At 42.0% G+C, this 13,116-nt stretch overlaps 1 protein-coding gene across 3 annotated transcripts; it reads left to right on the forward strand.

Annotated features, from left to right (window-relative positions):
- Positions 1–693: 693 nt before the first annotated feature.
- sik1 (salt-inducible kinase 1) lies at positions 694–12,046 on the forward strand. 3 transcript variants are annotated; one of them, XM_040148679.1, is made up of 14 exons: positions 694–966; positions 1,559–1,762; positions 1,861–1,977; positions 5,293–5,356; positions 5,489–5,650; positions 6,162–6,286; positions 6,390–6,513; positions 6,622–6,842; positions 7,302–7,451; positions 7,547–7,657; positions 7,786–8,011; positions 8,104–8,358; positions 8,487–8,676; positions 9,164–12,046. In XM_040148679.1, the coding sequence occupies exons 2-14, from the start codon at positions 1,610–1,612 to the stop codon at positions 9,678–9,680; spliced, it is 2,415 nt and encodes an 804-aa protein (XP_040004613.1). In that variant the 5' UTR covers positions 694–966; positions 1,559–1,609; the 3' UTR covers positions 9,681–12,046. The 3 variants fall into 3 exon arrangements, with proteins under 3 accessions (XP_040004613.1, XP_040004615.1, XP_040004614.1); XM_040148681.1 differs by having other exon boundaries at positions 9,339–12,046; XM_040148680.1 differs by having other exon boundaries at positions 1,596–1,762.
- The last annotated feature ends 1,070 nt before the right edge of the window (positions 12,047–13,116 follow it).

The raw sequence follows: 13,116 nt of genomic DNA on the forward strand, positions 1-13,116 counted from the left end.
CACATTACATAGCTTGAGGTAGTTCATGGTGGATTTTGAGGTGGAACCAAGCCTCTTTTCAGTTTCACTTTCCTGAAACTAATGATCTATAGTGGAATCCATTCTTCCCTCTATCTGTGCAAGGTTCACTGTGCTGCTGGCTGAACGCTTGGCAAAGCGGGGGGTGGGGCGTGGGTGATGGTGCATATTTAGGACACGCCACACTTATCCTGCTGCTTAATTTCTTTCTGTAAAAAAAGTAACAGAGCATTAACATTTGAAGAAAGGCTAGAACAGACAGAGCAGAGCAGAGTAGAACAGAACAGAGTAGGGGAAAAAACGGCGCGCACAATAAAAACGGTCTAACCGTCGATCACTCGTTGCTTTCTGTTTCTGTTCCCGCCGGAGCCGCGCGAGCTGCCGGTCCATGGAGTGAGAGCGAGGCTGCCTGCGAGCAACAGCCCGGCAGAGGGAAACATCACGTGGTGACACAGCTCCACGACTGACGTCACCGTCCCCATCTCCAAGCAACCCCTCCATCAGCACTCGCGTCACCGTGCGCCCGAGCCGCGCGGTTGCCTGGCAACCCGTGCCTTTCGCTCGGGTCCGGCCTTGCCTTGCACCCAGCTCGGAGCTCTGACGCGAGTGTGACGTTAATAAGGTGGATATCAATTTGTTATGGTGGCGGAGGGAGGAGGGGGAGGAAGCAGGCGAGGAGGAGTTCCCCTTGTGAGTGCCGAAGCCCTCTGCTCTGCATTCCGGCGGAGCGCACAAGCACACACCGGCCGCAGCCCAGTCCCGGGCCGAAAGACTCGTTGTCTAAACTCAAAGTAGAGACGAGGGGAAAAAGTTCCTCCGCGTATGTTTTCTACAGTTTTTCCCTCCTCGTTGCGTTGTTGACACTTCGCCCTGGTTGTGGAATGGTTTACGGTTCCTCTGAGAGCTGTCTGAACTGTGAGAGAAGGTGGTTTCTGTCCGCTCTTTAAGGTAAGACTGGACTTTTTACTCACATTCGACCGGTTAATAGTTCCTTACCAATCATTTTGGAATTTTCTAACCCACCCCAAAGCTACCCTTCGGTTTCAGTCAGTCCAGTTTCTCACCCATTTTACTCCCTATTCCGTCGGTTCTATTTAATAGTACAAAAAACACCTACATTTTTTAACTGAATTATGGCTATAGAATTAACACATTAAGAGAACTTACTTTATCCGTTTTTAATACTTGTTTAGAGCTGGAATACGTATTTGTACGATTCAAATTATTTTCTTTTGGCTAACGCTTTATCTCCATGAAGAGAATTTTTATAGCACCCTCCTCACTCCAGGCTTCTCGTTCCAACTGAATTCACTTGTTACACAAGAGAGTTTTCATACTGCTGCTCCATAGCTGTATACATACAATCCCGTATATATAGCCACATGCTCCATATAAATTATTGCAAGTTGATTCGAATAAAATCATCTGCCAAATTAATGTAATTAATGTAAAAAAGTAATAGGCCTATATGTCTATGAATGTTTAGTAAAATGAGAATCCGCGTAATATACAGTCGGCAACACTGTCTTTGCCTCTGCAGGTACGAGCCTTAATTTATCCTAACACTGTAACTCCAGACTGTTGGTGCGCCATGGTGATCATGACAGAGAACAGCCGGGGGGCTCAGTCCAGCCCTGCCCAGGGAAGGCCGCTGCAGGTCGGCTTCTACGAGATCATCCGCACCCTGGGGAAAGGCAATTTTGCAGTGGTGAAACTGGCCAAACATAAAGTCACCAAAACACAGGTCAGCAGCTCTTCTCATAACTGTATGTATTTTTTGGATGCAAAACTTACACATTTGAAATTTATTTGCAAGCTCACAGTGTTTCCTTGGTTTTTCAGGTGGCCATAAAGATAATTGATAAGACCAGGCTGAATCCCTCAAACCTGGAAAAAATTTACAGAGAGGTGCAGATTATGAAGCTGCTGAACCACCCCCATATCATCAAACTGTACCAGGTGTGTAAAATCTTTCTGGTTTCTGCAGTGTTGCTGTTTGTCATATATGTGTTTGTATGTACGCAGAGTGCTGTGTGCGTGGAGCATTCAACCTGTACCACGTCCTCGCTGTCACCAAACACTCACTGTGCAGCCTAGTTTGTGTGCATTGAGCCAGTCTGAACGCATGCATGAATCTGGGAGTAGAATGCAATGGCGTGGAAGCTTTGCAAAGTAGGGACAAATTTATTTCCGTCAATAACAATTTTGTGGTGCAGAGCATTGTGCCTCATTATTGTAAATATGCTGATGCAGCAGTGCCATTATGTGAGGCAAAAATTAGGGGCAGTTGTTATGTAGGTGGTTTGTCCTGGCTTGTTTTGAGCTGCTGACTCTCAGAGCACACTGAATCATAAGTACAGCACAACGGTATTAGTGCAATCCCTTTTGACCTCTCCCTGTATGTGTGTGTGTCTGCATGTGTGCAAGAATAACCGTAGGTACCAGTCACTGGTGAGAACAATGCATTTCTCAGATGTTTTCTCTTATATAATGTCAGAGGTGATTGCAGAGATATGGGAAACGGAACAGTCAGGAGATGTGTGTCCCCAGGTTTGAACGTTAAGCCCAATTAGAATCTGTTAAAGCCAAGTGCAATGTGTCTGCGCGTCACGTGAAAGCCAACTCACAAAGCGCTGCTTTACTCCTAATCAAATTGAAGACTTAGTGGGAAGAATCCGCTTTTTTCCCCTCAGCTGGCCTTGAGAGGGCCGTGGCACGCGTCTGGAAACAAACACATACCCACACAAACAAACACACAAAGACGTTTCTTTTTTTTCACTCTTGAGTTTTTTGCCCCTTTGTTTAGCTCAGTATTGTTTACTGTTACTTTTCTAGGATTACTTCATGTCCGGTTCTAAGCAGCTGAGCAGTGCTTACTGAGAAATCATATTTATCAGAACAATGTAGAGCTATGTAGTCAATTAGTGCCAAAATTAATTGCCAACTATTTTGATAAGTGATTAATGTTTCATTTAATTTTTCAAGTCGAAACCATGGGTTTAAGGAAACAGTGATGGAGACTTTTCACTATTTTCTGACATTTTATAGAAAAAATTATTAATTGACTAATCCAAAACATTATCGACAGATTAATCAATAACAGAACTAGTCATTAGTTGGACCCCTAGTATAATGTTTGCTCATTACCTTAATATTGACAATGCAATGTGTTATAGTATCAGTGGGTGATATGGCATGTGAGAAAAAAATATCATTATTATACATACTCAAGTAGTCAAATAAGTTAAAAAAAAAATTCTGTCAGGGAACCATAATTCAATTATAAGGTCAGGAAAAGACATTGTTTGAGATATATTACAAAATTATGATTAACCAAAAATCACTGTTTTATGAGTATATAGTCCAGCTCTCACATGAATATACAGATACTTGAGTGAGTTTAAAGGCAATCGTGTTTAATCCATTCTCTAGACATGTCAAGTGTGTTGAAAGTGAGTGTAAAGCAGCATTCACCAGCAGAGAGGCTTAACGGCATTTCCATTCAGGGCTAATATCCTGAGGAAATTCAGTGACAGTAGCATTTAATGTGACAATTAGAAGTGCGTGAAACAGGCAAAATTCACTTGTCAGGGGTGAAAATAAAAAGAAATCTTTATCCCACTGACTCACTGGTCAAATTTTTTTTGTTCGACTAAGTTCATTTCCAAAAAAAATATAATGGCAGAGAGAGAAGGTAAAGCATCAAATTGTATCTCTATCTGTTAGTCAGTTGCTCGGTACTGGGTGATGGTAAGCAACGTTTTCACCACTGCAGCCCATCTTTCTCTCCTTCCTGTACAAAAGAGAGGATGGTGGCACAAGACCGTCTTGTGATCCAAGGCTTACATCCTCTTACATCCTCTCTTGCTGGTCTCATGAGAACAAAATGTGTTTTTCCTCTATTGTCAAGGATCATTGAAACCTCTCCCTTTGTCTTCGTCTCATCCTCTCTTCGACCTTGTATCACCACACACTCCCACTGGCGGGGCGGTTAGTATAAACGCCGCTGATCTGCCATTAAGCCTAAATTTGTTCAAACCCACAGAAATTTATTTCAAATTCTTGAGGAGATCCCAAAGTTTCCAAGGATAAAAAATGTCAGGCAGAGATCTGAGGAAATGTGAATAAGATAATGCAGAAATTATCTAAAATACTTCCATTAGATGACAAGGTGCAGCCATAAAAACATGGTGTCTCAGGTTTGAATATTTCACTCAGTGTAAACATTATACAGCTTCATTAAACATAAAGCTACTTTATGGCAATAAAGTAAATAAACTAAAAAATAAAAAGGCAAAAATATGGATGTTAAGGGGTTAATCTTCCTTCTGGAGCGGCGGGAGGCAGTTGAGGGCCCTTGACGTGCCATGCCTGTTCTTCAGAGCCATGACGTCAGCTGCACCTCAAGGTGACAGAGCCCCAGAGAGCTGCCCTATCTCACAGATAAAGACTACGCCCCGATTGCAGGCATCTGTGTATTGGATCATTCTTTGCTTGGTTTTCTAAAGGGGCTGGTGGCTGAAAAGAATTAAGCTCCACCATTCAGAGGAATTTAGTGACATTTAATTCAGAGTTGGGGAGCAGCATTACCCAGACAGGGCTTTGTCGTCTGAAGAAAATTGCTTCGCTGTGCAACCTTTTAGCTCAACTGCTCTGTCCCTGAGGGCTTTCCTGGGAAATGGAAGCTTTCTATGAGCTCCAGGAAGGGATTGGGAATTGCGTCTTTCCAGCCCACATAGCGCGGTTGGCGACTTATGGTGTTTTTGATACGCTAGATAGGACCCATGTGAACAGGCCATGTGAATATGTCTCTCTGTTCCAAAAAATAAAAAGATAGGGGGAGCTTGAAATTCAACTCTAGTATTTTGCTAACTAATGTCAGACTTAGGGAAAACATTTCTAACATTTGATATGTGTTGGTCTGTGTGTTAATATTATGCTTTTCCCTTTTGGGTTTGTGTTTACTTGTATAGATGGGTTTTTACAAACATGATATAAATGCATGCAGGAAGTCACTGAGGCCAGCTTATGCAACAGGACATATAATGGAAACCCAGGGGGCTGGTGTTTCGTGTGAGTGGAACAAGAATATGGAGAAGAATGAGAAGGGGATTTTCGTGGTTAGAAAATGTCTCATGCCTAGGAATGCCTGGCAAAGGTTCCGCTGAAGGACATGGAACTGATTTTAACCTGAAAATGTATTCTCCGTCATCACCAGCTGCCCATGACACAGTTTGTTTAAACTGTTTCTTTTTCTCTCTTTCTTTCTCTTAGGTCATGGAGACCAAAGACATGCTGTACATCGTGACAGAGTATGCAAAGAACGGAGAGATGTTTGGTGAGTTCAGCTTTCAAATTCGTTTTTTCTTTTTTCTTGCAAATATGAATCTAGGCTGAATCTGTTGATCCTGATAGTCTGATAGATATGGACTAACTAAAATGTGGACTAAAATATCATCTCTCCCTGCAGACCACCTGACCTCAAATGGCCGTATGAGTGAAGATGAGGCACGAAAGAAGTTCTGGCAGATTCTTACAGCAGTGGACTACTGCCATCGACACCACATCGTTCACCGTGACCTAAAAACTGAGAACCTGTTGCTCGATGCCAACATGAATATCAAACTGGCTGGTAGGTCTGCCATATACTGTTTACTTTTACCATGGTTACTGGTTTGCTGGCATGAACGTGTCGTACGATATGAGGATTAATTGATTTTTATTAGAAATCAATGCTTTGAGTCTGACAACTTCTCTCTCCCTGCTGGTTTGGTATTCTGTTCAGTTTTCGCCTGAAGAAAGTATTCACTGGGATTGGGATTCCTAAACCATTCTAATTAAATCAATGTTGTGATGTCTGTTTGCTAATTAAGTGTGAACAATTCAGTCATTTTACCAAGAATAATACCAACCAGAGGAAATTAAATTAGCACACAAACAAACACTCTTGCCTAGAGAAATATTATAGCTTAACTCTCAGAACAGAGCAAGACAACTAGTCCTCTGTGTGAGAAAGGAGTTTTTAACATTAGCTCAATAAGATCTGGTCAATAAATGTCTCAGAACATCAGTATGACAAATTATGTAGAGAAAGCAAACAAGTTTGAATGACAAAGCTGTGTATCTCTGTCTGTGTCTTGTAGACTTTGGATTTGGAAACTTCTACAATGCAGGGGAGCCTCTGTCTACATGGTGCGGTAGCCCGCCTTATGCCGCGCCTGAAGTGTTTGAAGGGAAAGAGTATGAGGGGCCTCAGCTGGACATTTGGGTAAGCTTGTACAAGAAAAATATAAGACAGCATGGTTCAAAGACTAAGCATTAACATTTTAAAAATATTGCTAATATTCCTCTTTTTGCTATTTTCTTCACAGAGCCTCGGTGTGGTACTTTATGTTCTCGTCTGCGGCTCTCTTCCATTTGATGGCCCCAGCCTTCCTGCACTCAGACAGAGAGTCACAGAGGGACGATTCAGAATCCCATTCTTCATGTCCCAAGGTATCCATTATCCTGATATCTAATCACGACAATTACTGCTAATTACCAATTCTGTTTAAATTCAAATCACTCACAACCCAAGACTCATTTGTTGTTTACATCCTCCAGACTGTGAAAACCTGATCCGTAAAATGCTGGTGGTGGACCCAGCCAAGAGAATCAGTGTGGCCCAGATCAAGCAGCATCGCTGGATGCTGGCAGACCCAACAGCTGCCCACCAGACTCTCAGCCATTCCTTCACAGAGTACAACTCAAACCTGGGCGACTACAGCGAACCTGTGCTGGGCATCATGAACACACTGGGCATCGACCGCCAGAGGACTATCGAGGTGACTTAACAAGAAAAGAAGTTTGGGTTTTTATGACTTTGTAAAAATGTTGTAGTCACAGTGAAAATACACCATTTACAGTCTCAGGAGACTTATGTCTTGAGGTGGGGCAACAAGTAGATGGGGGTTTAAGATAGTTAGTCATGTATGGCCTCACATTGAGAGAGTTTCCTATTTTATTTGAAGCCAGTCGAACCCACCATGTATCTCCACATGCCTTAAAGCTTATCACTCAGTTTGTTGGGAGAATTAGCCTAGTGTTTTTATAAGTAGAAACAATTTCTCGCTCTGATATTACATTAACGGTTATACCTGGCTCTAACTCGAATTACATAGAGGTGAACAGCTAAAGAAAGCTATAAAGAGAAGAGGAGATGGGTATAAACTGACATTAAGAAACACAGAATTTAAACATACTAGCAAAACCACTAATATACTGTCTTTTTTCCTTGTCCTCAGTCTCTGCAGAGCAGCAGCTACAATCACTTCTCTGCCATCTACTATCTGCTGCTGGAGAGAGTGAGAGAGCATCGCACCCAGCAGCTGAGCCGCCAGTGTGGAACCTGGAGCCAGAGACCCAGGAGCACCTCCGACTCCACCGGCCCAGAGGTGAGCACTCCATCTGGGTGTATCAAGGTCAAACTACTCCTGATCCAATCTGCATTCTCTACTTGAAGTCTAAAAAGCTTTCTGCTTGGTTTTAGGTGATTAGGGAGTCCACCGACAGCTTTAGGACTACAGCATTTTCAATTCCAGCCAAAAATACTCCTCATGTGTACTCGGAGATGGAGTGTGATCAAGGTGGATTGTTCCAGGTAAACATATTAAATAAAGATTGACAGCTCAGAGGTTGAGAGATTTCACCCTCCACCCTGATGCAAATACTGCATCCCATGTGTCTCCTGTCAGTCAGTGACTAACAGTCTTCCTCCTTCGGTTTCAGCGTGTGGTGTTTCCAGTGGAGGCCAGCCTGAACAGACTGCTCTGGAATCGCTCCATTTCACCCAACAGCCTGCTGGAGACGAGCATCAGCGAAGAGGTGCGACCCAGAGACCTGGAGGAGGAGGAGGCAACACAAACTCTCGGACCCCTGCTCCCTCCTACCACCACCTCCCGCAGACACACTCTGGCTGAGGTGTCCGCTGGTTTCCACCAGTGCAACCCTCCATGTTAGTATGATGAACATATGTAAAAAGCACAAATTAATTCTCACTCTGTCAGCTGGAGAGAATCTAATTTCTTCTCTGTTCTTTTTCCATAGGTATCGTGGTCAGTCCCTCTGATGGTGCCTCTTCTGACAGCTGTCTGAAGTCCTCATCCAGTCCCACCCCCACTTTGCAGGCTGCTATGGGTGAGGTGTCAACGCTTCTGGCCTCTGGGGCTGAAGGTGGAGCTCTGCTGCAAGCTGGAGCTCCTCTGGCCCTCTCCTCCCACCTCCTTCCCCAGGCCCAGGGCAGCCTGCCGTCCGCCAGCTTCCAAGAGGGTCGTAGAGCCTCTGACACCTCCCTTACACAAGGTACAGGAGCAGGATCATGAAATGAAAGCATCATTTATCTAATCTGATTTTAATTTTTCTCACATCTACTGTGTCACGGTGGAGAATCAAAGGAGTGTTGTGTAACACTTTCCCATGCCTTTCTGCAGGCCTCAAAGCTTTCCGCCAGCAGCTGAGGAAAAACACACGCACTAAAGGGCTTCTGGGATTAAATAAGATCAAGGGTCTGACGAGGCAGGTTGTCCCTCCACCCTCCTGTAACCGCGGAAGCCGAGGGTCACTGGGTCCAGCCCTCTCTGAGCACCGCAGCATGCTGGAGGAGGTGCTGCACCAGCAGAGGTGAGACACACTATTAAATGAAAGCACGCTGTCATCAAAGTCCACATATTAGATAATGTAAATCTGAAGTTTTCAAACTGTGAGGGAGAGGAGGAGGAGAGGCGCAGAGGGAGAGACGTGAGGCAAAGATAGAGTGTGAGGTGACTCAAACATTGTACGCCATCTGGGAGTCAAAACTCAAATCTGCACACAAAGACAAGGTACAGGTGCTTTTAGTTACAGTGTAACTTACATTTTCCGAGGATATAATTTTCTCTGATGTCCATCGCAAATAAACAGCTATAAATCCACTTAGAAATCATAGAAAAAAGATGCTCCTAATAACTGTAGAACTTGCCTTATAATTATCAGTTTTTTATACTATATTATACTCCTTGTTTATGTCCCCCACGGCATTATGGGAACTGTAGTTTCAAAACCTAGACACAATTATCCCATGAGTAGAGTATGTGGATACAGACTCAGATCTTCTGTCTCTGTTTTACAGAATGCTGCAGATCCAGCACCAGCTTCAGCCTCAGGTCCAAGCAGCTCAGACAGGACATACCCAGAATCCCCTGCTCTTTCTGGCCCAGCAGCAGGCGCCCTCTCCTCCACCTACTTCTGTTTTTGCTCCCTCCCCCATGTTTGACACCCCCGCCCCCTCTGCCCTGCCTCTTCAGCAAGCATCAGTTGGTCTACAGCACGGCCCCTGGCAACAAACCCTCGAGACTTCCTCCTCTGGCTGCTCCTCATCCTCCTCATCCTGCTACTCCTCTTCGCTGTCCCCCGTGGCCTCCGCTGCTTACCTTCTCGAGGCTCGTCTGCACATCAGCCAGCAACCCCGCCCTCACCCCCACTCCAGCCTCCAGCAGCAGCCCCAATCTACAACACAAGGCACCTTCCCGTTCCTGTCCAAACCAGTGGTGTGGAGCTTGGACGCAGCCTCAAGCACAGATCCAGACGTGCAGGAGTTGGGCCTGGCTGGGCAGCAGCAGCTCAGTAGCTGTGTGATGGTGAAGTAAAACATAAGCCATGTTGAAGACCTCTCGGTGACACTTGGAGCAAAAATGACTTGATTTTGAGTTCAGAAAAAAATAGAGCATAAGTGAGGTGAAAGAACAAAAAGCAGATGCAAGCGACAAACGTACACTTAACAACATGGGTTACACGTGTTGTACGCACGTGTGTATGTTGTGTGTATGGTTTTGATATCATATAAGCTAAAGACTAAGCAATAACCAAACTCTGGATGAGGTGTTAAATCCGTATCAGACAGCCAGAGAAGCAATAATAGACTGAAAGACTCTCATCCAGCTCTGTGATGGACTCACTTGAATAAAATGAGAGCTGACGTTAGCTGATACAATTATCTCTCACATGTTTTGATGCTGTCTAAGTTCAGTTTTTGATTTTCTGCAAACAGAAAGGCTCCATCTTCCTCATTCTTTTTTTAGTCACTTTTTGTGTCATTTCCTCTTCTTGATGTTTTTCACTTGACTGGACAGAAGACCAAAATTCTTTCTTTTTCTTTTTTAAATTTTTTCAACTTTGTTCACCTTTTTAAAGAGACGTTTCTCTGTAGCAGTGCAATGAACATGCAATATAGTGCCCTAAGCTTACATACGTTCACTGAAGGAGACAATTTTGGTTTGTATTGAAACTGTGATTTTTTTTTTTTTTTTTTTTTTTTTGTCCTGTGCTGCTGGGTTTTTTTTTTCTGTGATTTTTTTTCCCTAGATTATTATAGCTACGCAAATGATGCTTTTACCTCAAGCTGCAAAAAGACTGCTACATCCTCATCAGCCAAAACTGAAGGAAGTGTGTCTCGCTGATTGAGTAAAGCACAACAGGTACATCAGTCAGCTGGGTAGCACCTCACATATGTGGATACAGCGATCCGTATTCCCCTCATTTGATAAGCACCTTCTTGTTAGATGCTTTTACTACCTCCTCGGGCAAGAAATTAGAACAGAAAAACCTTTCAAAATCCTCTAACAACGTGTCGTCAATCCCAGAATATCAGAGGAAAGACACTTTTCATATGGACATAACAAAGACTGTGGGAACAGTGCAATATTTCACATTGAAATACAAAGGAAAGATAAATCTCTACATAGGATTGTCAAAATGTACATGCGGATATGCCTGAGGCTTTTTTGTTTTTACTTTTAATGTGTCTGTTTGACCTTGCTGTGCTAGCTAGCTGACTAGAAAGGGTACTAGTTATGTAACATAATAACATGATACTGTAGAAATTGAGAGTGAAGGCATTTCAAAATGCTGTTTCTGCACACAGCATTCTTGTAGTTCTTTAACTGAAAGGAAGATTTTGGGTTTTACCAAAGAGTGAACATCACAAGAGATGGGTGATCTATCACAGATACACTACTGACTTTTCACTTTGAATGCTGTCTCAAAATGTAGCATGGTGGTTAGCTAGCATTTTCACATGATCTCCTTAGCTTTTGCTGTGAGAAAAACTCCCGCTGCCACCAAACCTTAATGCTACACGTGTTGTTAATATCTCTAGCTGTTACTATCAGGAGAACCACGGTGGTATTCATTTTTGTACTTTTCTAGAAAAGAAGAAGAAAAAAAATCAGAACATAGCAATACCATGTTGTGCTGGAAGTTGAACTTTCTTCAGTTGTCCATAAGTGGCTAGAAATAGGTACAAATGACCTGCAACAACCTGATGTATTTGTGCAGATGTCGTATTAGAAAGCTGCAAGAGATGCATAACATTGGAAGTTTAGTTAATTTTTTCTCATATCCGTGGAACATCTTGCAGAGGAGCAGTGTTTTTCCAAACCCAGTTCTACGTTGGAAACATGCAGTATTGATATTTTTACCCAACAATTTTTAGTTGATTGCACTCATTACCAACACTCGTGCCTTTCTCTGAACAAACCCACAATCGGAGGTTTCCATCTCTGATCACTACACTGAAGAAATTAAAATGGATGGCTCTGTTATTGGCTGTTCACTCAGACGCCCCTTTTGATAGCTTCTTTATAATTTGAGCTTGCTGTGTAAACTGAAGCAAGAATTGCACTTTATTCATATTTCTTATTACCATTTTTTTGTTTTTTTTTGTTTCTCATGATGAAAAAAACTTCATAAATCTATTGAAACACTAAGACTCTTGATGCAAATCTGTAAAATGACCCTTTTGATAAACTTTGGATAATAAGAAGTACTTCATGTTTTTTTTCTTTGTTATCCTTTGTTATTTGTTACCTGACTGTGTGAACATGTGCATGTCTGTGTGTGACTGTGTGTGTGAAAGTGTGAGTGTGTGGAAGGGAGGAACAGAAAGAGACAGGAAAGGAGAGAGAAAGCTAGTTCAGGAAAGATTGTTTATTTATCTGGCTATTTATTTAAATAAAGTTCACTTCCTAAACTCTGGCTGTGGTTTGAATTTTGTTAAATCATAAGACTGTTTACTGGCATGTTAGCTATAGATCATTTTTATTTGCATGACTTTAGCAACTCTTTTTCAACTTTTCACATCCATTTTAAGTCATGTTTACAGTTTAAAATAATGACATAACTGCAAATTGTCCGCCTTGTCTGGCACAGGTGAATCCTGTAAATGTAAACTGCATATTTGCACTCAAGCATGTGCGAAATTATGCTGTACATATATCACAGCTGTACAACTGTGATACATGTACTTTTTACATTCTTATATACTTAAAAAATAGCAGAAACCACCAATATACACTTTAGAATCTTAAAGGTCATATTACATTAATTTATAATTTCATCTTTGCCTTTATATTTATTTTTTAATTCTTATTTTTACTTTTATTCTAATTATATTCTTTATTACACACTAGTCTTTTAGCACTCCCTTATATACTCCCCAGTATTTGCAGTGAAATGCAACCCTGCATTTCACTGCACATATTGCATAACCATGTGACAAATAAAACCTTTGAATTTCATGCTCCATTTTGCTAAAATATGTGAATTCAGTAGGAATCAACAGCATCCATATGAAAACCATGTGGTCCCTTAAAAGGCATAATTGGTTAGTATAACTGGTAATCATCAGTGACTGTAAGGACAACTACTATGCAACATAGATTTCAATATGTATTCATACATACTGTAGAATTTATCATATAATATGAGGATTGCTTAACTAGGTTGCACAGTAATAGTTATTATTTTATCCAATATTTATTTGATTAATATAAATATTACCTTTTTTTTGTTTCTGATGATGAAAAAAACTTCTTAAAATTATTGAAACACTAAGACTCTTGATGCAAATCTGTTAAATATATAAAAACCAGACAATCTTACTGAAAGTCTTATTAGGTACCATAGAAAGTCACAAAACACTTTATATTGCTACATCCTATTCCACTAAATGATGACGAGGTGCGCTGACGATACACTTACACCCTATGAAAAGGCTGTGACGCAGAGTGATGATGCATTCGGCCC

Source organism: Xiphias gladius, chromosome 16 (genome assembly GCF_016859285.1).
Source record: "Xiphias gladius isolate SHS-SW01 ecotype Sanya breed wild chromosome 16, ASM1685928v1, whole genome shotgun sequence".
NCBI classification, from domain to species: Eukaryota; Metazoa; Chordata; class Actinopteri; order Istiophoriformes; family Xiphiidae; genus Xiphias; species Xiphias gladius.

Excerpts from the sequence above, each read along its gene's own strand:
- sik1 (XM_040148679.1), top strand. The coding sequence starts at position 1,610 with ATGGTGATCATGACAGAGAACAGCCGGGGGGCTCAGTCCAGCCCTGCC. Across the intron at positions 1,978-5,292 it reads ATATCATCAAACTGTACCAG|GTCATGGAGACCAAAGACAT; the intron begins GTGTGTAAAATC and ends TCTTTCTCTTAG. Across the intron at positions 5,651-6,161 it reads CATGAATATCAAACTGGCTG|ACTTTGGATTTGGAAACTTC; the intron begins GTAGGTCTGCCA and ends TGTGTCTTGTAG.